The sequence below is a fragment of the Remersonia thermophila genome, chromosome 3 (assembly GCF_042764415.1).
Source record: "Remersonia thermophila strain ATCC 22073 chromosome 3, whole genome shotgun sequence".
NCBI lineage: Eukaryota > Fungi > Ascomycota > Sordariomycetes > Sordariales > Chaetomiaceae > Remersonia > Remersonia thermophila.
Genome location: NC_092219.1, coordinates 4,154,516 through 4,180,033, shown reverse-complemented (window position 1 = coordinate 4,180,033; position 25,518 = coordinate 4,154,516). Strand labels below are relative to the sequence as shown.

At 62.2% G+C, this 25,518-nt stretch overlaps 9 protein-coding genes across 9 annotated transcripts; 4 read left to right on the top strand and 5 right to left on the bottom strand.

The window, feature by feature from the left end:
- Positions 1–542: 542 nt before the first annotated feature.
- On the top strand, positions 543–2,023 carry VTJ83DRAFT_4028 (uncharacterized protein; the record flags this gene model as incomplete). The annotated part of the gene is made up of 3 exons (XM_071010472.1): positions 543–620; positions 732–820; positions 916–2,023. The coding sequence occupies 3 exons, from the start codon at positions 543–545 to the stop codon at positions 2,021–2,023; spliced, it is 1,275 nt and encodes a 424-aa protein (XP_070867906.1).
- A 426-nt stretch (positions 2,024–2,449) lies between these two features.
- VTJ83DRAFT_4027 (uncharacterized protein) lies at positions 2,450–6,285 on the bottom strand (the record flags this gene model as incomplete). The annotated part of the gene is made up of 3 exons (XM_071010471.1): positions 2,450–3,381; positions 3,484–3,975; positions 4,032–6,285. The coding sequence occupies 3 exons, from the start codon at positions 6,283–6,285 to the stop codon at positions 2,450–2,452; spliced, it is 3,678 nt and encodes a 1,225-aa protein (XP_070867905.1).
- A 3,104-nt stretch (positions 6,286–9,389) lies between these two features.
- On the bottom strand, positions 9,390–10,057 carry VTJ83DRAFT_4026 (ribosomal protein P1; the record flags this gene model as incomplete). Its single annotated transcript, XM_071010470.1, has 4 exons — positions 9,390–9,436; positions 9,508–9,649; positions 9,768–9,845; positions 9,989–10,057. 4 exons carry the CDS (start codon positions 10,055–10,057, stop codon positions 9,390–9,392), a joined length of 336 nt encoding a protein of 111 aa, XP_070867904.1.
- Positions 10,058–10,842: 785 nt separating this feature from the next.
- Positions 10,843–12,603, top strand: VTJ83DRAFT_4025 (uncharacterized protein; the record flags this gene model as incomplete). Its single annotated transcript, XM_071010469.1, has 5 exons — positions 10,843–11,056; positions 11,175–11,566; positions 11,647–11,813; positions 11,910–12,309; positions 12,409–12,603. 5 exons carry the CDS (start codon positions 10,843–10,845, stop codon positions 12,601–12,603), a joined length of 1,368 nt encoding a protein of 455 aa, XP_070867903.1.
- Positions 12,604–13,145: 542 nt separating this feature from the next.
- On the bottom strand, positions 13,146–13,820 carry VTJ83DRAFT_4024 (uncharacterized protein; the record flags this gene model as incomplete). The annotated part of the gene is made up of 3 exons (XM_071010468.1): positions 13,146–13,190; positions 13,303–13,513; positions 13,717–13,820. The coding sequence occupies 3 exons, from the start codon at positions 13,818–13,820 to the stop codon at positions 13,146–13,148; spliced, it is 360 nt and encodes a 119-aa protein (XP_070867902.1).
- Positions 13,821–14,591: 771 nt separating this feature from the next.
- On the bottom strand, positions 14,592–15,753 carry VTJ83DRAFT_4023 (uncharacterized protein; the record flags this gene model as incomplete). Its single annotated transcript, XM_071010467.1, has 4 exons — positions 14,592–15,095; positions 15,182–15,332; positions 15,388–15,604; positions 15,669–15,753. 4 exons carry the CDS (start codon positions 15,751–15,753, stop codon positions 14,592–14,594), a joined length of 957 nt encoding a protein of 318 aa, XP_070867901.1.
- Positions 15,754–16,850: 1,097 nt separating this feature from the next.
- On the top strand, positions 16,851–18,197 carry VTJ83DRAFT_4022 (uncharacterized protein; the record flags this gene model as incomplete). The annotated part of the gene is made up of 7 exons (XM_071010466.1): positions 16,851–16,890; positions 16,944–17,014; positions 17,086–17,108; positions 17,171–17,229; positions 17,292–17,407; positions 17,482–17,619; positions 17,742–18,197. The coding sequence occupies 7 exons, from the start codon at positions 16,851–16,853 to the stop codon at positions 18,195–18,197; spliced, it is 903 nt and encodes a 300-aa protein (XP_070867900.1).
- Positions 18,198–18,980: 783 nt separating this feature from the next.
- VTJ83DRAFT_4021 (uncharacterized protein) lies at positions 18,981–20,549 on the bottom strand (the record flags this gene model as incomplete). The annotated part of the gene is made up of 1 exon (XM_071010465.1): positions 18,981–20,549. One exon carries the CDS (start codon positions 20,547–20,549, stop codon positions 18,981–18,983), a length of 1,569 nt encoding a protein of 522 aa, XP_070867899.1.
- Positions 20,550–21,455: 906 nt separating this feature from the next.
- On the top strand, positions 21,456–24,332 carry VTJ83DRAFT_4020 (uncharacterized protein; the record flags this gene model as incomplete). Its single annotated transcript, XM_071010464.1, has 1 exon — positions 21,456–24,332. One exon carries the CDS (start codon positions 21,456–21,458, stop codon positions 24,330–24,332), a length of 2,877 nt encoding a protein of 958 aa, XP_070867898.1.
- Positions 24,333–25,518: the final 1,186 nt, after the last annotated feature.

The following is a 25,518-nucleotide window of genomic DNA, read 5'->3' as shown; positions in this document are numbered from 1 at the left end:
TAGCCGGGTTAAGGACGGGGTTAGGGTTAATAACTTTGAATTACGTAGTAGGTATGTTTCGTAGGAGCATCGAAAGAGAGAGAGAGAGAGAAACGCCACCCATCTCACCCTCCAGCTTCGCCGCCTGCCTTGACAAGCAACTCTTGGCACGGAGATGCCCCGCCGGCAAGGCAGCCAATCACGAGCTTCCCTTCGATAAGGTTGAAGGCTAACTAACTCGTGGGTAACGATAAGCCACGCAGAGTTGCAGATTGCCATGCGTTCGCTGTGACCACGCTGGCTGCAACATCGCCGTCTACTATGTAAGTCAAATCCCATCTTCAAGTCGGCACTCCCACCAACTTCACAGCCCCAGAGGTCTCCCCCCCCCCCCCCCCCCCCCCCCCCCTTTCCAACTCACCCATCCGTCGCTCGTTCCCGGGCTGCTTCTCCCCACTCACACCATTCCTCGACCGGCCAATTCAACCACCCCCGGACCTCCTTTTGTTTTTTTTTTTCTTTTCCTGGCTGGCTTTCGGGCCGCGGCGCCTGCGTGGTACACCATGAGGCTGCTCAGGACCCTTTTGCTGGGGCTCTTGACGCTTGCGCAGCTAGCGTTGTGCGCCGAGGACTATTACAAGGTTCGAGGCTTGTTCTTCTCCCTTTCTTGTTTCTCTCCGTCGCCCTCGTCCGTCTTGCCCGCTCGCTTATTCGCCCGTCCCAACTAACACAGCGGCTTGCTGGCTCCCCAGGTCCTCGGCCTCAACCGAGATGCCACCGAGAAGCAGATCAAGTCGGCCTACCGCCAGCTAAGCAAGAAGTACCACCCGGACAAGAACCCGTACGTACACAACTCGCTTCCGTCCCCCCCCTTGTTTTTCCCTCCTCCTCCGCGCCCCCCTTCCCTAACGCTCCTCCCTTTTTCTCGTCGCCTAGCAACGACCCAACCGCCCACGACAAGTTCGTCCTCGTCTCGGAAGCCTACGAAGCCCTCTCGGACCCCGAATCGCGGCGCATCTACGACCAGCACGGCCATGACGGCCTCAAGCAGCACAAGCAGCAAGGCGGCGCCGGGGGCGGCCACCACGACCCCTTTGACCTCTTCTCGCGCTTCTTCGGCGGCGGCGGCCACTTCTCCAACCAGCCCGGCCAGCGCCGCGGGCCCAACGTCGAGGTCAAGGTCGGCATCCCGCTGCGCGACTTTTACAACGGCCGCGTCACCGAGTTCCAGTGGAACAAGCAGGAGATCTGCGAGGTGTGCGCCGGCACGGGCGCCGCCGACAAGGTGGTGCACAGCTGCCCCGTGTGCGGCGGCCGCGGCGTCCGGACGGTCCGCCAGCAGCTCGCGCCGGGCATGGTGACGCAGGTGCAGATGCAGTGCGACGCGTGCGGCGGCCGCGGCAAGGCCATCAAGCACCGCTGCAGCGCGTGCAACGGCGAGCGCGTCGTGCGCAAGCCCGCGACCGTGACGCTCAACGTGCAGCGCGGCATGGCCGACGGCGCCCGCGTCGCCTACGAGAACGAGGCCGACGCCCACCCGGACTACGTCGCCGGCGACCTCATCGTCACCGTCTACGAAAAGGAGCCCGCGCTCGAGGGCGACGAGGCCAACCCGGACCGCGTCGACGGCGTCTTCTTCCGCCGCCGCGGCAACGACCTCTTTTGGCGCGAGGTGCTGTCGCTCCGCGAGGCGCTGCTCGGCGACTGGACCCGCAACGTCACGCACCTCGACGGCCACATCGTGCGGCTCGGCAGGCCCCGCGGCCAGGTGGTGCAGCCCGGCCACGTCGAGACGGTCGTCGGCGAGGGCATGCCCGTGTGGCACGAGGACGGCGACGACGTGTACCACAAGACCGAGTACGGCAACCTCTACGTCGAGTACACGGTGGTGCTGCCGGACCAGATGGAGAGCGGCATGGAGAAGGAGCTGTGGCAGCTGTTTCAAAAGTGGAGGGCCAAGAAGGGCGTCGACCTGCACAAGGACAGCGGCAGGCCCGACAAGCCCGTCATCAAGAGCGAGCAGGAAAATCATGATGAGTTATGATGATGGCGTACGTGGCCGGGGGTGGGAGGTGGTTTTGCGCTTCTTTTTTGAATGTATACCACGGATAGAAGAAATAGATATCCTTTTTGATCCACGTAAGCTCCCAGGAAGTTGTCGTCTCCCTGTCAACGACCACCCAGTACCATGTTCCAAGAAAGCCAAAAAAAAAAAGAAAAAAAAAAAAAAAAAGAGCGCAGCCATCGGGCATCAATCGTTCTCATGATATTAAGTAGATGATCAGCCAATCGGTCAAGCAACAAACATACAAAACCATCATCATATCTAAACGGCGTGGACATCATAGGAAAGATAAAACGAACTAGTGACAGACGCATAAAAAAAAAAAGAAAATTAAGCAAAGACACAAAACTCGTCAGTCGTCAGTCATGAAATCGCGTCATACCCTCCACTTTCCGTTCTAAGCCTTCAGTCATACTCGTCGTTTCTCCTCCTGCGCCGCCTCCTGTCCTGGTCATAATAGGGGTCGTCATCATCATACCTTTTGCTCTCCCGCCTTGCCCCCCGGCTGCTCTCCCCACGCTCACCATGTCGCCTTCTCCGGCCGTCGTCTCCCCTTTTCCGGTAATCCTCATCCTCCTCCGAGTCTCCGCGTCGTTTGTAACCCTCGTCGTACTTGTCATCGCTCCTGTCCTTATCTCGTCGAGAGCTCCGGCTCCTGCGCTTCCTCTCACCCCCCTCACCCCTCTCACCTGCATCCTCAATTTTCTCTTGTCCTTCGCCGGGTCCTTGAAGCAAACTCCCGCTCAACAATCCACCAATCAACCCCATCCAGCTCCTCTTGCCCTCCAGCACGTCCGTCACTTCTTGCACAACCCGCTCCACCATTTCTGCATCAGAGCCCGCGACCCCCCATTCCCCTAGCGCGTGTAAACCCCCAAGGCTACGCGGGCTGCGATACTCAAAATCGCCTCGCCGGCTATGCCAGGACGAGGCACCGCGACCGGGCGGGTCAGAGCCATCGAGTGGACGACCTTGAGCATCAAAACGGTCCGGAAGGAGCTCGATTACGTCTTCATCATCGTCATCAGAGGTCGTCGGGGTCTTGGAATCATCTGAGCGGCGTCCAGAGACGAGACGCCGGTCCGAAGACGGGTCTGAGTTGCTTCGACGACGGCGCGAGCGGCTGCCGCTGTCACCATCGCGCTCACCGGCCGAACACTCGTTCTCGGACCGGGCGGCTTGTTCTTCGTGATGGCGGCGCAGCGTGGCTGATGATTTAGGTGAAAGCGGGATGAAGACGACGGATTTGGCAGTGCGTGGCGTGTCAGGCGGCTCAGCGTCCGACGAGGCGGGCATAGGAGCGGCATCGGGGTCGGTCGACGGAGTCATCACACCATCTGCAAGAGACAACGTGTGTGGTCAGCATGTCGATTGCTGATGCGTGATGGTGCGAGGCTGGCCACGGATCCCTCAGCGGACACCGTGGAGAGAGGACGCACCCTTGTTGTCGCCATCGACGGAGCGGACGGCAGATTCCGGCGCCGGAGTGGAACGACCAAGACGAGAAGTTTCACTCACATGTTCAGGGCCAGGCTGGTTCTGCCCCGGCGGAGCCACAGCGACCGGTGCGGCTCCCGTGTTGGGCGGCGGGTAGGCCGCCTCACCCGGGTACGGCGCGTAGTGCTGCTGGTCGAGGTTGGTGCTGGCTACATTGTGATGATGGGTGAAGTCGCTGGGCAGAGCGGTACCCGGAGCCGGGGCGGGCGGAGAGGGGTTGTAGTAGCTCGCGGCTGCGCCCGTAGCAGCGGTACCCGGAGCCGGGGCGGGTGTAGGAGGGTTATAGTAGCTCGCGGCTGCGCCCGTAGGAGCGGTACCCGGAGCAGCCGCCGGCGGAGGGGGGTTGTAATAGCCGCCGGATGCGTGGGGAGGCGATGGGGCCCGGTAGCCACCGTACGCGTACTCATGAGCCGCACCGGCTTCCTCCTCGTAACCTTGAGACCCCGTCAGCATGCATGTTTGGCATGGTTCGAGAACCCAGCTCACTCACGCCTGCGGTCCCTTTCCTTGCCCTTCTCACGTTCCCTTTCTCTCCTTTCTCTCTCCCTCTCCCGATCGCGTTCTCTGTCCCTTTCCTCTGACCTCTCTCTCCCCCCCTCCCTCTCGCTGTCCCGGTCCCGATCTCTATCCCGCTCTTTTTCCTTTTCCTTTTCTTTTTCTTTCTTCGAATCGGCAAACTTCCTGATCCCGAGAGCAGCCGCTCCAGCCGCCGCAGCGCCGGCAGCGAGCTGACGCAACCGACTACCGCTGCGCTTCTTCTGGGCCGCCTTCTCGTCCGGCTCGCTGTCAGAGGCATAACCATCGCTCTCTGTCCTCGCTCTCTGGCCCTTCCTTCGCCTCTGTCGACGGCTCTCCTCGGCCGCCGAGTCGTACCCCGACGCCGACCGCCCCGAGTCGTCCGGTTGACGGTGCGGTTCGACATAAAGGGGGTGGGCCCCGTACTCAACCATGCCTAGTTCAGGATCAGCAAAGGAAGAGTCACCGTCGGGGTACGTGGGTCCGGACCGAGTCACGCTTCTGCTTCTGCTGCGGCGACGGGCATAATCACGATCGTAGTAGTCACGGTCGTCGTCGCTGAACTCACGTTCGCGATAGCGATCCCGCTCTCTCTCGTCGTCTTCGGCCTCCTTCTTATCTTTGTGGCGGTCGTACAGCTTCTTGGCACTGGCACCGGCGAGGCCGGCTGCGACGATCTCGGCACCGGTGCGGAGGCGTGAGCGCGAACGGCTCTTGCCGTCCCTCGACTTGCTCCTCTTATTGCGGTAGTGCTGGACCAGGCCAACGGCGGCAGCGGTGCCCAACCCGGCCTTGGCCACGGAAGATGCGCGGCTCTTGGACCTCTTCCGGCTAGTGGATCGCGAGGAGGCGCTGGCACTGCTGTAACGACGGAGGGCACGGCCGCGGTTCAGCTCCTCCTTTTCGATCTTGCTGCTCTGGTAGTACTTGGCAGCGCCGGCAGCGGCGAGGGCCACGGCAGCGATGCCAAGGCCTGTCTTCAGCTTGGAGTGCGGCGGGCGCGAGCGGGACCGCGAGCGGGACCGCGACCGCGATCGCCTGTCATCGTCATCGGCGTGGCGTTCCTGGTAGGCGCTGTGTGCGCGACGCGCGATCTCGGTACCGAGAGCGCCCACGGCCGCACCCGCCAGCACCTTGCGACCGCGGCGCTGGGGCAGCTCGCCGTTGGAGTCGCGTCTGGAGGTCAGGATGGCCGAGAGGCCGGCACCGGCCAGGGCACCCTCGGCAAGGTGGCGCTTCCGGTGAGGGCTGCTGGATGAGCTCCGGCTCCGGGCCCTGCGAGAGGCAGAACGCCGACGGCGGTAACCGCCATCCGACTCACCCTCGCTATGGGCGTGGTGATGGTGGTGGTGATGGTGGCGGTGGCGGCGCTCGTCCTCGTGGCGAGTCACCGTGTACTCCTCCTCGCGGCGCTCGCCCCGGAAGGGGGTGACCTCGTGGGACTCGCGACGATAGTAATACTCGCCGTCGCCTCCCCGCTCGCGGATGACGAGGGTCGTGGGCGGGGCCTCCTGGAGGATGATCTTTTGCTCGGGGGCGCGCTGGCGGATGACGATGGGGGCAGGAGCGGGCTGGTAGTACTCGGTCTCCTTGTGCCAGCGCTCAATGTCGGACCCGATGGGGGGCAGGCCATCGTCACGGCGCTCCTCTATGCGGCGCTCGACCACCACCTCGCCGTTGTCACGGCGCTCGATGCGCTCCTCGACGCGAACATCGGTGTCCCTCCCGTCGTCCCGGCGCGATCGGCGGTCCCAGTCGCGATCCACACGTTCCTCACGCTCGAGACGCTCCACGCGCTCCTTCTCCACGACGGCGCCCCGCTGGTCATACTCAACGCGGTCAACCCGGGTGTACTGCTCGTCCCTGGGTTCGCGACCGCGATCCCAGTCCCGGTCACGATCCGACTCGATGACCTGGCGCTCGACATAGGTGGCGCTGTGAGCGCTGTGAGGCGAGCCATCGTAGTAGGCGCGGGAGCGATCCGGGATGTGCAAGTGCTCGACCCGGCGGTACTCAGCATCCACGGCGTCGTCCCGGCTCGAGCGGCGAGCGGGAGCGTAGCGGCTGCGGCGCTCCTCCTCGATCACCTCAACGTCGCGCTCGATGACCTTTTCGACACGGTCTGGCGTCACCTTGTAACGGCGCACCGTGGTGCGCTTGTACCCCTCATCGTCAGATGGGGATGTATCCCGCTCCCGCATGTAGCGGGTTTCGCGGTATTCGGGCATGGCGGTTGGTGTCTGTCCGTCACTCGTCACACTTGGCACACTTGGTGCTGTGGAAGACAGCTAAGGGTAGGTGGTGTAGCGAGGTCTTGGTGTTGATTGGTGCAAAGTGTTGGCCCAAGTCGCTCGTATTGCAGTCGTATTCAATGGTCAAGCCGAGATGGGAGACGATGGGCCAAGGGTGGAAGCTTGAAGCTTGATGTGGGTATCCTCGACAGTCCGAGAATAAAAAAAGAAGAAGAAGAAAGTTGGAAGGATGAAAGCGTGTCAAAAAGCGTCAGCGTTTCGGGATGGGGGAAAGAGAAAGGGAGCGAAGGGTGTGTGAGTAAGGCAACCACGGTATAAGACGAGAGAGGGGAGGGGCAGCAGGAAGGCGGGGCCGGGGGGATGGGAAGGCGTGTGGACCGCGATGATGCATGAGAGTGGGAAGGCAGGAAGCGATGATGGTGTGCAGCAGGGCAGTCACGGAACACTGACCATGGCCCTGGGCGCAAGTGTAACCCGCAAGGGCGCATGCGCGTTGGGTCCCGTCCTTGCTGCCGGCGCCTGACAACCTGCTTGGCCGGGCGCCCTCGATCTCACCTCGGCCTTTTGGGTTGTGCTTGTGTATTCGTTCAGGTACCTTTTCCCCTTGGGTTCCGTGATTCCTCGCTGCCTTACTCCTCCCATCCTACACAACCTCGACGGACCCTTTGGGGAAGACAGCACGCCGGGGAACCGACACCTCACAACTTTCCAACCGTTACTTCGTGGGATCCGGATGCGCCCCAACCACTTCCACCTGCGGCACAGCCGCATCCTCACACAGCCCGCCTCGTAGCGGCAGCCTGGTTCAACCACGGTTGCCACAAGTCACCCGAGCTCCCAACTGGTTAGTTCGATTGTTTTCCACGGCCGGGCAGCGGCATCGTCCAACGTTTACCGTTACCCTGCGTCTCAAGAGCCGAACATTCATCACTGGGCCGGCCATGCTGGCCTGGCGGCGCAGCTTTGTCAGCGAGGGCGGCACGGAGCTTCAGACAATTTGCCTACTGCCACGCCTGTCTGAGGCGTTGACCCTTGTTGACGGGAGGATCCAATCTGAGCTCGACGGAGCCGGCGCGCCCCGAGACCAGTGGCAAACATGGCTCCATGGATGACGGCTGAACGAAACGTCGAAGATGTTGCCATGACCAGAGTGCGAGCTGCCATGCCGAGCATTCCGCAGCGAAGGCCCGGTTGCAGAAGCGGCTTCGGCTTCCAGAACCTTAGCTGCCCTTGCTGAAAGCGATGCGATGCAACGGTTGGCCGGCTGCGCCCATCAGGAGACCAGGGCTGGGTGACCTGCTGGCTGACATGGCACTAACTAGTTAGTTGCCAGGCCACAAAACCAGACCTCAGAGGCCAGGGCATCCGACCGGGAGCTTCTCTCAACAGATGGTCCGAAACTCGGGGGCACTGGCGTGTTCTTTGCAAATTGTGAACACAGTAGCAGAAGGACGACCCAGTCCACGCGCCAAGCTGGTGAAAAGCTGTGGGTGACCTCGATGCTGGTGGCCGCGCCCGCCGTTGGCCCCACCATAGCGCCCGGCTGGTGGGCATGGTGGTTGGCCACCCCCCACGTGTGGCCTGGACCGGACATTCGGGGATGGCAGCATTTGCGCAGCCTTGTGACCCCATGGTGGTCACGCTGTCCTTGGAGTCTGGTGAGCTCTAACAGGTTCTGCGTTCCGGTCTCGGGATCAAGTCTTGGCCCACTAATTTCATTACTTTTGCAAGAAGCGATTTCCCAGGTTGAGAATGGGTCGGAAGAGGGACCGAAAAAGGCTGAGGAGACTCGGCGGGCTTGAGAATGCCCAGCAGTCAACCTGCGTCTTGTGGTGGCTGTGGTGTCTCCAACCACTGCCACCGCACCAAGCAGGTAGTTAACCAATATGTGGGCTGAAGCTAGGGTCGGACATTACCCCTCCCCCGCGGCTTGCCCTCTTTTGGGAGCATCATGGAATCTTTGCCGGGGTGCGTGTACATAGGTAGTAGGGCTGCAAGGAGGGCCTCGATGGACTCGCACCATCAGGCGCAAATCGGCAGATGATCCATTATGCCGCCATCGTTGTCACCGCTACCTTGGGGTGCTCGGCGTGCCGAGTGAAGCTGTTTGCAGCGCACGCAAAGCTACCCCTCTTGCCGTCGCTGATCAAGGCCAGAAGCAGCGCCATTTCGTCATCGGGACCCACCCACTCGGTGCGCAGCGGCCCGTGCCAAGCCTCGGACATCCCGAACCCTGGCCCCGTTGAGCACCGAACGCTGAATGAGACGGAGCTCGGAAAGGGAACTATACGACGGTTCGTGGGCACGACCGAGGGGAACTATAACTAGAACATTCCCGGTGACGTATGCCATGGTGAATCACAGGCGAGGGAAAAGCTTGGGGTCAGGAATCTTGCATACATACATGGGGCCGCTCATGACAAATACGGCAGTTTGCGCCTGTCGTGCTCGACATGCCCGTCACGCCTTGGAATTGCCCTGAGGGTACGTATATGCATGCTCCGGGGCTGGCACTATCAGGTACGCTGAGGACAAGGTAACATCATGATGGTTTCTCACCATCCCACCACCATCGCCGGCTCCGGCTTGTCGCAGGAGGGGCGGAAACCGGGCACCTGCGAGAGCCAACCTAGGATCATACGGACCAGGCGGGAGGGACATTGGGGTCACGGTGTGCGCAGCGTTGGGCGGAACCCAGGTATCAATCCTGCCTGCCGTTGCCGGCCCAAGACGTAGAGTCTCTTGAACTACCCTTCGGGATGCCCATCTCACAAGACAGGCCTCACCCGCCCGGACCCGGGGCCCGGGATGCGGACCCCGCCCGGGCGCTCGCCATCGGCGTCGCGGGCGCAGCAGCAGCCAGCTCACGCCGGCCATGATTCCGCCACGGTTGCTCAAAAGCGCATCTTCAAATTCCCTGTAAGCTACGCCCATGAACCAGGATCCCTGATACCAAAGCCCCCAGCCCCGCGGCAATTTTTCTGAGATACCGCCGCCGCAAATCCATGCAGATGTCGGAAGAACAAAGGGAATCCGAGGAGTCAACGCCACACCCTGCCCGAGATGTCGAAGCCAGCAGCTTAGTCGAAGAGACCGAAACCCATGTCCTCGTCCGACTCCTCCTTCTCTGTGGTCCCGGGTGGTCAGCAACCTGCTCATACGGGCAAACTCCTTGGCGCGCGGGGGACGATAACTCACCCTCCTCCTTGGCCTCCTCCTTGACCTCCTCGGCGGCAGCACCGCCAGCGGCAGCAGCAGCACCGCCGGCCGCCGGGGCAGCGGCGCCACCGCCCGAGCCGACGGCCGACAGGAGCTCCTTCACATCCTTGCCCTCGAGAGCCTGCAGCGTAGAAAAGAAACGTCGCCCGTCAGTCACCTGGTCATTGCGCGGACAACACCGAACTCGATCGCCGAGGGAGGGGGAAGGGAAAATTCTGGTCGGGTCTCGCGCGGCGTACCTTGGCGAATAGTGACGCCCAGATCGGCTCAACGTCGATGATGTTGGCGGCCTTGATGATGGCCTGGATCTTGTCGGCCTGTAGGGACGAGAATTGTCAGCGCTGTTCGTTGCCAACCTCTCTTCCTCTCGAGGGATCCGGCCGGCTGAGGTGGCGGCTGCCCGCCCGGCGCTTGCATGCACCGGCGAGCACCGCGGGGGGGAGAGGGTTCGTCGGCTTACGGTGATCTCGACGCCGTCGTCGGCGAGGATCAGCGCCGCGTAGGAAGTGGCCAGCTCAGCGTTGGACATTTTGACTGATGTTGTCGAGGCGCGCGAAACTGCTCGGGACTCGGAATGGGCTTGTTGACGTGGGGGATTGGATGTTGAGACTGCACTCTTTGGGATTTCACGAAGAGGAAAATAATTGAGTTGTGGGTTGACGAAAACGGAATAGCTTGGCCCTACAGCTGGCGGGTGCTTGCCGGTCCGTTGCGCGCCTGCCGACTTTCCTCTGCCCATCCCTGATCAGCCTCAGGCATCCACGACGGTGATTGGCTCGCGGCCTCCAGGGCTCCGGCGGCCGGTTTGGCCGGGAGCCCGGTCGGCGATCCACATGCGACCTGGAGCCTCGACTCGCCTGGATCCACCGGTTTGATCTCATATGGAGGGACACCCCACCGGCCTCAGCTACCCCGCCACTGACGTGAGGTTGTCAAAGAAGACGGGCAGCCTCAAGGAGCAGCCCGGTGCCCAGCTTAGCAACCGCCCCCTCCCCCCCCTCCAGCGCATGCATTGGCGAATGACAAGCCAGTGTCGACTTCTTATGCCGCCTGGTGAGGAAACCCAAAGGTTATTTCTAAATACCGTCGCTCTGCTCGGTGCTCGCAGAAGACATCCGGGGTGGCAAGGGACGGTCTAAGCCAATCGGCCCTCTGATCGTCACGCGGGCAGCATCTGACACACACACACACCCCAAGTCGGCAAACCCGGGAGCCTTCAAGTTGCCTCGCGCTGGTCGCGTTGCCGCCCATTTAAATCTCCAGACATCCGCCTCCAGCAGCCTCCCCTTACTCGATACGTCACCCGACATCGCCATGGACACACCAGCCATCCCATTACCCAAAGATGAGAGGGAGCAGCGAATCCTGGACGAGCTCACGCTCATCCGGGACAAGCTGCTGCTCCTCAAGAAGGACCGGACAAAGTACATCCGGACCCAGGACGTCATGCAGCTTCATGATCAAGTAGTAGACCAGGTGAAGCTCCTGAATGAGATCCGGAAGGGCACTCATCCCGCCGAGAACCGATGTGCGTGACACCCACCGTCCTCCCTCCGGGGGTTTCGCCCCGGGACCCCTTCCGGGCCTATGCCGCCGCGGTTCCCATGCTCTCGCGGGCCACCTGCTCACAACGAGCGTCTTGACAGTGGACAAGGTCCTCGAGTCCTGCTTCCAGCTCATCTCGCTTTTCTTCATGACCATCGGCCGCACCCATGAGGTCCCCGCCGCCTACGCCCTCACCTCGACCATCAAGCGGCTGCTCGACCACCTGACCGAGGCCAACCTCTTCTCGCCCAAGGACCTCGACAGCATCGCGACCACGCTCGGCAAGCTCGACGGGATCCTGAACCAGGACGCAACCAACGGCCCTCACTCGCCCTACCTCGTCGAGCTGCTCGCCAAGCGCGAGGCCCTCTGCAAGTCCATGCTCGGCCGCCTGCGCGAAAGGCTTGAGCAGCTCGACGAGACCCTGCAGGCCATCTATCAGAAGCTGATTTCGATCATGCGGTCTATGTCGCTGGCGAACACAAAAACGAAGGTAAGATTCGGGAGCTGGCCAGGGGGGGATATAGAGGGGGGGGGGGGGCCTGTTGGTGCTGACAAAAGGGACGACCATAGTTCTCGACGACAGAAGTCAAGAGGCTCCAGGGGAGCCTTACCGAGATCGCCAACACGATGGTGGACGGCAAGTTTGTGGACGCCGAGGGGAAAGAAGTCCGCGGAAGCGACGTCGTGGCAAACCTGCTGAAGCAGTGCCTCGCGTGGTGCGAGATTGTGCTGGAGAGGTAACGTCATTCTTGCCCCAATGGGCGTCTTACACAAACAAGCCGGGCACGCGCTGACCGCCCGTTTCTTTTTTTTTTCTTCTCTCGCTCTCACAGGCGCGGCGCCATCCCGGAAGCCTTCCGCGACAAGTACAACGTCCTCATCAACATCCGCAACGAGCTCGAAAAGCTGTCCATCACGCAGGCCTGGGCGCTGCGCGAGACGGACCTGTACGACTTCCAGCGGCAGCTCGACAAGATCGACGAGGAGCGCGTCAACGGCAACTGGCTCGACGCTGAGGGGCGGCCGGCCGAGCTCTACGTCCAGCGCACGCTGCTCTACCTCATCCGCCGCAGTTACGGGTACATTTACTACCTCATGGTCTCGTCCGAGCCCGTGTCGGAGGCGCTGCTGCCTGTGTACAACCAGCTGCAGACGCTGAAAAGGTGTCTGGTCGAGGTGAAAAACTCGGGCGGCGTGGGGTCGGTGCGGGAGCTGTATCCGTATAGCATGAAGGTAGGCTTTTCCTCCCTGCTCCCTCTTCTTATTTGCTGTGTCTTGATCCCCCGCTCTCTCTACCGAACCGGGTCCGCTGATACGTGCGCGTGCTTTCAGCTCAACTCGCTCGACAACATGCGTGTCGACGGCAAGTTCATGGTGGGCGACGACATTCCCGAGGGCCAGGGCAGCGTGTGCCAGCTTCTGGCGGAGTGCTACGACCTCAACTACGAGCTGCGCCTGGCCGCCGAGGAGCTGGAGGAGCGGCAGCAGGCGGAGGCCGGGGCCGGGGGGGAAGAGGGACAATCCTGAGGCGTAGCCTGCGCTTTGCAAAGCCCTTTCTAGAACGGTTTCTCTTTCATGTATTTTTTCACTTGTGCTGTTGGTCTCGGGTTGTAGTGTGGTAACATTGGAAAGGCGGGGGGGGGGGGGGGGGGGGGGGGCGGTGCTCTTACGGGAATACACGGCGGTGACTATCTTACATGGCGTCTGGGACGACGGGATATGGGGAACGGCTCAAGGGCGCCATGGTGGGGGGACATTGTACAAGGAAGAGCCATCATCTAATGTGTAGTCATCGAGCTATTACCGGAGAGGCGGTCCTGCTTCTGGGTTCACCAAGTTGTTTCATTGAGGGATTTGCTCATTTCGCATGGACCCTGACGATCTTTGCTTCATGACCATCCATGAAACACTACCAGGCCACCGAGAGATACCACCGCGCATGGTTTTTGAATTGGCGATGCCATCCCCTCTTGTTTCCTGAACTCGCCTCGCCCAACAGGGTCCTGAAAGAGTTGCGACGAGTCTTTTTTTTTTTTTTTTCTTCTTCGCGCTAGTCCCAGGTCCTAGTCCTATTTCTGGGTGCGGAACGCGCAAAGGAGAGGCCACATTTGAGCCTGGAAGGCGTGAAGAAAGCAAGGAGCAGGCATCAAAATGTCAGCCACGAATGCTTTTGGCAGACAGGCAGGCCCCGAGGGCGATGGACGGAGGGACCGGGGAGGAACTCACCTTCTCCACGTCCCACACTCCGCTCACGGCGTAGATGTCGCTGCGCAGGTTCTCCAGGATCTCTTCGCGGCTCGAGGCCCGGATGACAATGGTGCTGCCGGCAAAGGAGAAGGTGGACGGGTCGTCCGAGGCGGGCGGGTCGTTGAGGATGGCGCCGCCCAGCTGGTAGAGGCCCGACTCCTTGGCCGCTTGGATGCCGACAAAGTGCTGACTGCGCTTGTTGGAAAGGCACAGAAAGGTGGCAATGTCTGTCAGCTAGCCGGGCTCAGGGAGGCATGCACCCGTACATGTATGAGGAGGAGGAGGAGGAGGAGGGGCCATGCCGGTGACAGCACGCGGCATGAAGGAGTGAAGGAAGCGATGCGAAAAGCATGCGTGGGCAAGGGCGTGTTTGTATCCTGGCGTGCGACTTACGGGCGAACCTCGAGCCTCTTCTCGTGCGCCCCGGGCCGGTCGGGGATGACCACCAGCCACTCAATCTTCTTGGGGGCCTCGGAGGCGGCGGCCGTGGTGGACATGGTGCGGCGTTGTGCGAGCGAGGGGTAATAGCGGTGGTGGGGTCGGTGGATGTTGTAAGAGGGGTGGTGTAGGAACCGAGATGGCGCAGCGACGCCGAGAGCCGTGGGCGTCTTGGAGAAGAGGGAAGAGGAAGATGCCGAAACGGCGGCGGCGGCGGCGGCGGTGCTGGTGGTGCTGGTGGTGTATGCTCGAAGAGAGAAGCAGCGAAGAGATGAGGCCATGGTCGGTCCCGTTGCTGCAACACCCAAGAGCGGCCGATCCCAGCGCCGAGTGGAGAGGACGGTTGCACAGTCAGCGGGAGCGGCGGCAATTGACGGACCAGGAACGGGCAAGAAAACACACGGCCAGGGGGGGCCGGGAATGGGGTGATAACCTAGCCATACGGGACGGCTCATGTTTGAACGGGGGGCTACGCTGGAGCAGTTCGTTACACCCCTGTACTTGGTTCCATTGGGGAATGCGGGGTGCGTTTCCCGGGTCATCAAGGTGTTCCGGGGTTGGGTTTCCCCCCGAGCCAGTGTATTATGTAAATGATGTAAAATGTCGAGGGAAAGGCGTGGCGGAATTCGCGTTCCGGCACGCACACGCCCTTCCCGATGTGCACGATGCGAAAAAGGTCCCGAACTTCATGGCTTTGTACGTTGCTGGGCTTTTGCAAGAGGCTCAGGATCCTCTCCAGGGCAGATGGCCGCTCCAGCAGCCTCCGAGCCGGGAGACACCAGCTCGGCCGGATCCAACGGCAGCAGCCCCTCCGTCTCCCGCCGCTTCCCCTAGTTCACAATCAACACGGCGCTCGGCGCCAGCCCGGCCTCGGCCAGCGTCTGCCCAAAATCCACCCCCGCCTCGAACGTCTTCTTGGGGAAGGTTGTCGAGAACTTCAGCACCGGACCCCCGGCCTCCTCCTCGATCTGCTGCGCCACCTCGAACAGGGTCGTCTCGCTCGGGAACGACTTGACGAGGTTGCCGTTCTTGGTCTGCAGCCTCAGGCGGGCGGTGGCGGCCGCGGCGCCCGAAGACGCCGAGGGCGCCGCGGTCGGGGCGGCGGCGGGCGGCGCGACCTGGCCCGGCAGCCGGCCCTCCCGCAAAGCCTTGGCCTCCTCGTCGCGGCGCTTGCGCTCTAGGCGGTCGGCCTCGATCTTGGCCTTGATGCGCTTCTTGGCCTCGAGGTCCTCGAGCTTCTCCTGGCGCTTCTTGGCGGCGATCTTGAGCTGCTCCTTGCGCTGCAGCTCCTCCTTGATGTCCTGGGCCTCCTTGGTGGCCTTTTGGCGGATTTGCTTTGGAAGGGGGCCAAGTCAGCGTTGGGCTCCGGGCTTGGGACGGCCGTGGGAAGAGAAACCCATGGGTGGTGTTTTGGGCTTACCTCGTTCCGCTTGGACTCTTCCTTCTCGCGCGCCGCCTGGGCTTCCCGCTTGGCCTTGAGCTTCTCGCGGAGCTCGGCAAGCTTCGCCTTCTTTTCTTCCTCGGTCAAAGGAGCGATCTCCTCTGTGGACTCGCTAAAGTCGGTGTGATCTCTGTGGTGCGGCATGTAAGCAGCGCGTAACCTACCCAAGCCGAATCGCCACGTACGTCTTGGAGGCGTGAAAAGACGCCTCGGCATGGCTGCGGAATCTCTTGCCGCAGTCGTTGCAAACGAGAGATGCGGCGTGCTGGCCCGAGGGGATCGAGGGGCCGGCAGCACCCTCCTCCTCCTCCTCCGCAGCCCCGCCGGCGGTCGCCTGGGCGGCCTGCAGTTCCTCCAACGGCTTGTCTTGGGTTTCCTCGAGCCAGGTGAGGGCCTCTTGCACTGCGTGGGTGTGAGAAAGCATGCATCATGACGTTGTGATTGTGATGGTTGTGGAGAAACTCACGGCCGCCAGTCTTCTTGACGGCGAGCTCGGCGCGGGCTTGCTCGAAGCCCATCTCGAGCAGCAGGTCCAGGTCGGATTTTGTCATCTTGGCAGGCTGTGATGGTTCCTTGAGAGAACGCTGGGAGTTTGCGGCGTCGAACTTGCTGGAATAGAATGGGCGTTGCAAGGTGGATGCTGTTTGTTTGTGATGTGGAGGGTGAGGGTGAGGTGAGTTGCAAGCTGCCCGGCGGGGCAAACATCAGCCGTCTGTCACCACTGGACGGGGGGCCCGGATCGACGTGTTGTCTGTCTTCTTTGGACTGGCAGACAGAGGGGCAACCCGACAGAAAGCAAGGGCAGACCAGCCCAGAGGGTGCGGGCCATCAGGGATGCCCGGTGCGGTAACGTATTCGAAACCGCAGTGCAGGATGAGTCTCTGTTTCTTTGTGACGGTTTCTATTTTTTTTCTCTTCTTGTCATACGCAGTACACTGGACCTTGACATTGGATGGAAGCATAAGACACCTGATGAAACCTCTTCCCGGCTTATTAGGCTTGATTGCGTACTGTGTACTTACCGTAGGCCATCTCTTACCTTACTCTCAGGCCTCCTCCGCCCCCCGCCCTCCCCCCTTCCCCAACCTCAAAGGCCCCCACCCCACCGGAGGGAGCAAGCAGCCTGGCCCAAGGCACCGACGTGAAGCCAGCGCCGGCCTAACGCACGTCATGGCCGTCCCAGCTCCCCTGACCTCGGCTAAGGGTTAGGGTTGTAGGTACGGATAGGGACCCATCCGCTGTTCCCTGTGCAGGTTGCCAAGTGGTCATTTGGCCAGTGGCGCTGTCCATCCGTCTCGTTTCCCGTCTGTGTGGCCTGTGGATCCCCTGGGAATCTGCGAAAGCCAACTTCCCTTGATCAGCAACCCCCCCCCCCCCCCCCCGGCCAACTTCCACACCCGATCTCCCTAACCAGCTTGCACATCGATCGCGTCGGCTTGCTTTGGTTTCCTGGCGCTACCGACACCTTTTCTTCTTTTTTTTTCCCTTTTCCCTCCCCAAACAACCCGCCTCCCCGCCTTCGAAATCACACCTTCCAGAAGGGCCGTGGTTGCTTGTCGCCCCTTACAACCAAACGAATAACCAACTACCCAGAACCGCCAACATCCATTCATCGGATCCAGCCCACGTGCTACCGCCGGCCGTCACCATGTCTGTCGAGATCGACCCTCTAGAGCTCGGGTTCCGCCGTACGTCATCCCAGACTCGTCTTGTTCAGACCGATCCCTTCTGACCTCGACAGGACCCTTTACGGTCGAGGTCGCCGAGACCCTCAGGATCTCGAACCCCAACACGCTCCCCGTCTACTTCAAGGTGAGCCGATCCGCGCCCCACGCTACGCCTGCCCGCCCGCCTCGCCTGCTTCTCGTTGCTGACAGCCGCAGGTCAAAACCACAGCCCCCAAGCAGTACGTCACGGCGCGCTTCGTCTCCAGCGGACCTCCCACGTGCTGATTCTTGCCCCTCCCAGGTACTGCGTGCGACCGAACTCGGGCCGCATCGAGCCCGGTAGCAGCGTCGAGGTGTCTGGTACGTCTCCGATCCGCCCCCCCTCCCTCCTTTTGCGGGCCAAGAGAGCTGACCCTCGGCAGTCCTGCTGCAGGCCATGAAGATCGAACCGCCCCTCGATGCCAGATGCCGCGACAAGTTCCTCGTCCAGTCCGTCCTCGTCACCATGGATCGCGAGCGCGAGACCATGGCCAAGATTGTGCGTTTGCGTCCGCCGCCTCTCCGAATCGCTTGCGACCCGCGGACCTTGCCCTGCTAACAGACCCGATCTAGTGGGAGACGGTGCAAAAATCGGACATCCAAGAGAAGAAGATTCGCGTGGCGTGGCTCCCCACCACTCACCTTAACAACGGCGTCGTTGACGCTCCTCCGCCCGTCGCGACGCCGGTTCGCTCAGGCGTTGCCAATGGGGTTCGTCTTCCACCGCTAACGCCCCGCCCCCCCTTTTTTTTTTTTTTTTTTTTTTTTTTTTTGTTTTGCTTTCTTCCAGAGGAACCGCTAACATGCCATTTGTGCTCTCCTCCCCCCCACAGCAAATCGAGGCCACCCCCGATACCGTCGGCCCCGCCTACTCCTCCCCGCGCGATGGCGACACCACCCTTCTGGACGACAGCAGCTTCGTGGCGCAGCAGCCCTCGGAGCCGCGCATCGTTGTCGAACCCCCGGCGCCGCCGTCCCCGCCGACTCCTCACGCCGCCGCCAACTCGGCGACCTCGACGACCGCCGGCGCCTCGGGCGAATCCTACGAGGACCTCAAGCAGCAGATCGCCAAGGCCGAGGCCGTCATCGCGTCGCTGCGGAGCGAGATTGCCAGCGGGTCCGGGCTCAGGCAGCGCAAGGCGACGGGAGGCGGGGCCGAGAACGAGAAGGAGACGGGCGCGGCGGCGCAGCAGCTCGCGCAGGCGCCGCGGCCGACCGAGGGCGTGCCTGTCCAGGTGGTGGCTCTGCTCTGCTTGGTTAGTTTCCTGCTGGCGTACTTTTTCTTTTAAGCCCGGCGGCTGCCGAGGATCGAGGGGTAGGAGAACGCCGCTGTTGTGATGGTGGTCATGATGGGGGGATGTGTGTGCGGTGCCGAGGAGGAGATGGAGGTGGATGCGGAGGAGATGGTGAGAGGGGTCGTGTTTTGCGTTGCCTTGGTTTTGCCTGTTCTTGCGGTTGGTCACGGATGGATGGATGGATCGAGGGAGATGGATAGACGTGGATGGTAATACTGGCCGGCCGATTGGCCGAAGGAAGGGACGACAGGGAAGTTTGGAACATGACGGCTTGTGTCGTGCGGATCAAGAGACGAGGCAGAAGAGAGGAGGAGGCGGCGTGCGAGAAAGGGGGAAGGGAGGGGGAAGCGGAGGGGGTGAAGGTGCATACACAGGATGCATTTTTGAGCCGGGAGCTGTTCTGCTGTCGTTGGGTCTTGAGAGTTCCCAGAAGGACAAGCCAGAAAGAGCAGGCTGCTACTGCGCACCGAGGGGTGTCTTTGTATTTTATCCCATGCGTCTTGTATTTCGCTCTTGGTAGCGGCGTTGAGGAACTGGTGTTGTGTGTGGATTATTATTACCCTATCCCTGTCTGTCTCACCTGGCCGGTGCGACGAAGGACATGCGAGGAGAGGGTAGGAGACGGAATTTATTTCTGCCATGATGCATCGTCTCGGGAGCATCTCTTATTCGTACACCCTGCTTGCTATGCCTGATAGCCACCGGCCCCCCCCTCTCAAGGCGTCTCGCCCCCGTCGCGCCCCAACGCGCTAACCCTACCGCTCCACGGGACCGCCTTTACAACTTGGCCTTGCCGTCCAGCTTGGCCATGGCCTCGGCCACGATCCTCCTCTGCACCTTGCCCGTGGCCGTCTTGGGCATGACGTCGGTAAAGTAGACCTTCTTGGGCACCTTGAACTTGGCCAGCCTCTCGGCGGCCCACTTCTTCAGGCCCTCCTCGCGGAGCGCCTGGCCGGGCTTGACCACGATGGCGACGGCCACCTCCTGGCCGTACACGTCGTCGGGGATGGCGAAGCTGACGGCCTCGGCGACGGCGGGGTGCCGCGAGAGGGCGTTGTCGAGCTCGATGGGCGAGATCTTTTCGCCGCCCTTGTTGATGAGCTCCTTGATGCGGCCCGTGATGACGAGGTAGCCGTCCTCGTCCAGCCTGCCCTGGTCGCCGGTGCGGAACCAGCCGTCGCGCGTAAAGGCGGACGCGTTGGCGGCGTCGTTGTTTTGGTAGCCCCGCGTCACGTTGTCGCCGCGGACGCAGATCTCGCCCTCGCCGCCGCGGGGCACGGGGGCGCCGGCGTCGTCGAGGATGGTCACCTCGACGCCCTGGCCGACGCCGACGGTGCCCGGCTTGTGGGGGCCGACCGAGGGGAGCGGGTTCGAGGTCATCTGGTGGGCCGCCTCGGTCATGGCGTAGGCCTCGAGGACGGGGGCGCGGTACGTGGCCTCGAGGGCCTGCAGCACGGTCGGCGACAGCGGGGAGGAGCAGGAGCGGATGAAGCGGATGGACGGCAGCGGGTCCGGGGCCGGGTGGCGGAGGAGGATCTGGTGGATGGTGGGCACGGCCGTGTACCAGTTGGCGCGGTGGGTGACAAAGTCGCGCCAAAAGTCGGTGGCGGAGAAGCGCGGGGGCACGACCAGCGAGCCGCCCGAGAGCAGGGGCGCCAGGAGGCCGCAGACGAGGCCGTGGACGTGGAAGAGCGGCATGACGAGCATGGTGCGGTCGCGAGGGGTGAGCTGGTACGTCTGCTGGATGTTGTGCATGGTGCGGGTCAGGTTGCGGTGCGACAGCGGGACGACCTTGGGGCGCGAGGTGGTGCCGCTGGTGTGCAGGATGAGGGCGACGTCCTCGGGCTCGGGGGCGAGGACGGGCTGGGGCGAGGCGTCGCCGAGGCGGCCGGGCTCCTTGACGTCGAGGGCGACCTCGCGGACGACGGGGTCCCAGTAGCACTCGGCGATGGCGGCGCCGAACTTGCGGGCGGCGCGCACGGCGGCGCTGTCGGCGGCGTGGGCGCCGTGGGGGACGAGGACGACGGCGGAGCGCACATCGTCGATGTAGAACTCGAACTCGCCCTGCTTGTAGGCCGGGTTCAGGGGGGCGGCGATGGCGCGTTGCCACGAGGCGGCCAGGAAGGCGACGATGAACTCGTACGAGTTGACGAGAGCGATGGACACGGGGGCGGCGCGGGCGATGCCGAGGGCGGCCAGCTTGCGCTGGAAGGTGGCCACGTCGGTCACGAGGCTGCGATAGGTGACGGTCAGGGCGTCGGCATCGGGGCGGGCGGGGACGATGACGGCGACGGAATCGGGGGAGCCGCGGATGGCGGATTGGAGGGTGAGGCCGGAGGGGGACATGATGCAGGTAGCGTTGTCGCTGTTCAAGATGAGGGTGCTACACGGCCGGGTCGGAGGATCACGAGATGTATTTTGATGTTGTTGTTGTTGTTCCCCGAGGTACGGCGACCTAAGGGGGTGAGACAGGAGAAGCAAGGAAGACGGAGAGACCTGGAGCACGACAGGACAGGACGCAAGGTCCAAGAGATAACTCGATTCAACAACCAGCTTGAAACCAAGGAACGAGCAAGAAGTCTACAAGAAAGAAAGGATACGTTTCTAAGCGTGTAGCAACAAGAGCGCCCGTCCGGGATCAACCAGGATGCCAAAGGAGTGCCGGTCTTGGGTCAGGGTAGCGCAGTGTACACTTCTAAACCGTTTCGGGGGTTGCGAAGCAAAGAATGCCGGAAACCATGTAACAATGGACTTGCAACCGCGAAACGGCCATTGGCGCGTTGGCGGCTTCGGAGCAAAAGACTCGATTGTGCCATCGACCCTTGCGTCATGACGGAGCCCCACAAGTGGATCCCAGCAGGTCCCGGCCTCGGCAACCGGTGGGGCTTCAGTGTAACTACTGCGTACACAGTTCCTGCGTACACCGTACCGTGTATGTACGTGCCTTACCTTACATTCTTTACGGACACCATGTACCGTACCATGCTTGCACCCTCGAGCACAAGTAACGTAACGTACATACCGTGTCACGCCCAGCTCTTGCTCCTTTGGGATCGTCCCGTCTCTTGGGAACAGGCCCCGTATCGATAAGGGATTCGGGGGAGGTCCAGCGCAGGCGCCAGTGCATCATCGAATGCAACCTCAGCTTTCGACAATCCATTCATTGTTTTCTTCTTCTTCCTCCCTGGGAGCATCGTCCACCTCCCCACGCTCGCTCCCTCCAAACCCACGACCGACTTGTGCGATCCCACCATGTCATCGAAACGCTACGCTTTCGTCCCCATGGACGACGACGACCCCCCACCACCAGCTCAGGATCGACGGGACAGAAAAGAAAGAGACAGAGACCGCTCCCGAGACCGAGATCGAGGCAGAGATCGGGACCGAGATAGAGATCGAGAGCGAAAGAGGAGAAAACGCGACCGTTCCTACTCGCCTCGCCGATCACGATCACGATCACGATCACGATCGCCATCGCCATCGCGATCCCAGCCGCGCCGCCGCTCCCGATCTCCCGCGAGGCACAAGAGCCGCCGCCGCGACGATTCGGCCTCGCCGCGCCGCCGCTCTCCGTCCCCTCGCGCCAGCCGCCACGATGCCTCCAAGCCCGAATCCTCCCGGCCCGACCTGTCGGAGCTCCGGCTCAAATCGCGGCAGGCGTACCTGGCCAAGCGCGAGGCCGAGAAGCTGGCCCTCCTCCGCAAGCAGGTCGCCGAGGAGACGGCCGAGCTGCGGTCCGGGGCCAAGCTGAGCGAGCGCGAAAAGGCCGAGTTTGCAAAGAACCGCGAGATCCTGCGCCTCGCCGAGGAGCGCGCCCGCATCGACGACTACCAGGACGGCTACCGCCTGCCCGACCAGTACGGCGTCGACAGCAAAAAGAAGGAGGAGGCTCTGTACAAGCGCCACGTCGACCGCGACGAGTTTGGCCGCGAGAAGATGGTGACCGAGTACGAGGAGTGGGAGCGCGAGCAGACGGTCAAGGCCAAGGCCCAGATCAGGCTCGCCGAGCGCCAGGACGAGGGCGAATACGACTTTCTCCTCGACGAGGACGCCATCAGCTTTGTGCGCGACCCTTCCAAGCTGAACCAGCCGCCCGACGACGGCCTGAGCCAGGAGCAGCGCAGCCTGCTCGACAAGATCGAGGCCGCCGAGCGCGCGGCCAAGACCATCCAGGAGGTGCGCCAGAGCCTGCCCGTCTACGCCTACCGCGACGAGTTCCTGGCCGCCGTCAAGGAGCACCAGGTGCTCATCCTGGTCGGCGAGACGGGCTCCGGCAAGACCACCCAGATCCCGCAGTACCTCCACGAGGCCGGCTACACCAAGCACGGCATGAAGATCGCCTGCACCCAGCCCCGTCGCGTCGCCGCCATGAGCGTCGCGGCCCGCGTGTCGGACGAGATGGGCGTCAAGCTGGGCCGCGAGGTGGGCTACTCGATCCGCTTCGAGGACTGCACCAGCGAAAAGACCATGCTCAAGTACATGACGGACGGCATGCTGCTCCGCGAGATGGTGACGTCGCCCAGCCTCGACGAGTACGCGGCCATCATGATCGACGAGGCCCACGAGCGGACGGTGCACACCGACATCCTGCTGGCCCTCATCAAGGACCTCACGCGCCAGCGGCCCGAGCTCCGCCTCATCATCTCGTCGGCCACGCTCAACGCCATCAAGTTCAGCGAGTACTTTGGCAACGCCCCGGTCTTCAACGTGCCCGGCCGCGTCCACCCCGTCGACGTCTACTACACCTCGGCCCCCGAGGCCAACTACCTCGAGGCCAGCCTCGTGACCGTGTTCCAGATCCACGCCACGCAGCCCGAGGGCGGCATCCTCGTGTTCCTCACCGGCCAGGAGGAGATCGACCGCGCCTGCGAGCGCGTCGAGGAGATCAAGCGCAAGCTGGGCAGCCGCGTGCCCGAAATCGTCGCCCTGCCCATCTACGCCAACATGCCGTCCGAGCTGCAGGCCAAGATCTTTGAGCCGACGCCGCCCGGCGTCCGCAAGGTCGTCTTCTCGACCAACATCGCCGAGACGTCGCTCACCATCGACGGCATCGTCTACGTCATTGACTGCGGCTACGTCAAGGAGAACACGTTTAGCCCCGTCGGCACCACGGGCCAGTCGACCCTCGCCGTCGTCCCCTGCTCGCGCGCCGCCGCGAACCAGCGCATGGGCCGCGCCGGCCGCGTCCGCCCCGGCAAGTGCTTCCGCCTCTACACCAAGTTTGCCTACTTTTCCGAGATGGACGAGTCCCCGACGCCCGAGATCCAGCGCACCTCGCTCTCGAGCGTGGTGCTGCAGCTCAAGGCGCTCGGCATCGACGACCTGCTCGGCTTCGACTTCCTCGACCCGCCGCCGACCGAGCTCCTCATCAAGTCGCTCAACATGCTCTACGCCCTGGGCGCGCTCAACAGCGAGGGCGCCCTGACCCGCATCGGCCGGCAGATGGGCGAGTTCCCCGCCGAGCCCATGCTCTCCAAGGCGCTCATCGCGGCGACGGCCGAGGGCTGCGTCGACGAGATGCTCACCATCGTGTCCATGCTCGGCGAGGTGGCGACGCTCTTCTTCCGGCCCAAGGACAAAAAGGTGCACGCCGACAGCGCGCGCGCGCGCTTCACGGTGCGCGACGGCGGCGACCACCTGACGCTGCTCAACGTGTACAACCAGTGGGCCGACGCCGACTACTCGCCCGTGTGGGCGCGCGAAAACTTTTTGACGCAGCGCTCCCTGACGCGCGCGCGCGACGTGCGCGACCAGCTCGCCAAGCTGTGCGAGCGCGTCCTCGACGGCTCGGCGTCGTCGTGCGGCGGCGTGTCCAACCCGCAGCCCGTCCTGCGCGCCCTGACGGCCGCCTTCTTCCTCAACGCGGCCCGCCTCAACCGCGCCGGCGACGGGTACCGCACCCTCAAGAACAACGTGTCCGTCTACGTGCACCCGAGCAGCGTCGTCAAGGGCATGGACCCGCCCCCGCGCGTCATCATCTACCACGAGCTCGTCGTCACGTCGAGGGAGTTTGCGCGCTCCGTGATCCCCGTGGACCCGGCCTGGCTCGAGGAGTTTGGCGGGCACTATTACGACAAGAAGGACGTGGACGGGCTCAAGGGCAAGAAGATGCCCAAGCAGAGAGGGTAAACCGCGAGGGAAAAAAAAAAAAAAAAAAAAAAAAAAAACGGAGGAGCACGCTCCCCGTACGAGAATATGTCGAGGAGCCTCCCGGTGGCTTTGCACGGTTGGATACTATGCCATGGAAACCTATGTGCCTGCCTATCGGCGGAGAAGGGGGTTTGGAGTTTGGGCGTTATGGTGGTGGTATTAGCGATTGGGAACAAGAACCAAGGGGGCATCAGGTAGCATTGGGAGAAGCAAGCACTTTAAAGATTGGTTTTTCCAAGGTATCAAAAGCTGTCGGCCATGAGAGAAGCCGATGCATGCAACGCACAATCTCCACGACGCATGGGTGTGTGTGCATGTACGCATGTATGTATGTATTTTTGTACCTATATATATACACATGGCAAAAGGCCCAGAGTGCTGTACTACACGTCTATCTCTCTGCCTTGACCTAGCCTTCCCCCAAACGCCTAGATGGCGTGTCCAGAGATCGGGGGAGGGGGGGGGGGAAGGGGGAGGGGACAAGGAAAATACATCCAATGCGGAAAATAAAAAAAGACAAACCAGCAACAACCAAGACGGCAAAAAAAAACACATACAAGCACAACAAAAAAGACAAAAAAGACGCATGATGATATATCCGCCCGCCAGAGTTGCCTGCCCCATCGCCGGTGTTTTAACCTCGAATGGATGAGAGAGAAAATGACAAGAAGAACGGAACAAACCCGGCCCCCGCCCCCCGTCCTCCAACCAGACCCTGACCTGGGTGTACCAAAGAGATAAGGAGCAAGATGCAGCATGAGACGTTATTGTTGAGACAAGGCGAAGAGGGAAAAGTAAAAGAGTACAGGCGGTGTAGGATGCGCCGTGGTGTCGGTGCCGATGCCGTGCCAGCGACCGAGACGGACGACGGCAGACGGGTAAGCGTGGATCGGATGGGTTGCGCATCCTTTCGGGGCCCGGACGGGTCGCTTGCCGGGCTTGTGTTGGAGATGCGGTTCCGACTCCAGCATCACGGGATCGCCCGGGGAGGAAGAGATGACCATGTGGAGGTGAGCGAAGGTAGGTGTAGGTGTAGGTTGGTTGTTTGGTGGGTGATTTGCATCGATTGTTCTAGGTACCGACCAGACCCAGCCATGCGAGGCCAGGCCACCTCGGGTCGAGTGCGTAGTATGTATCCGTAGGGGTGTCTAAGAAGCCCCCTCCC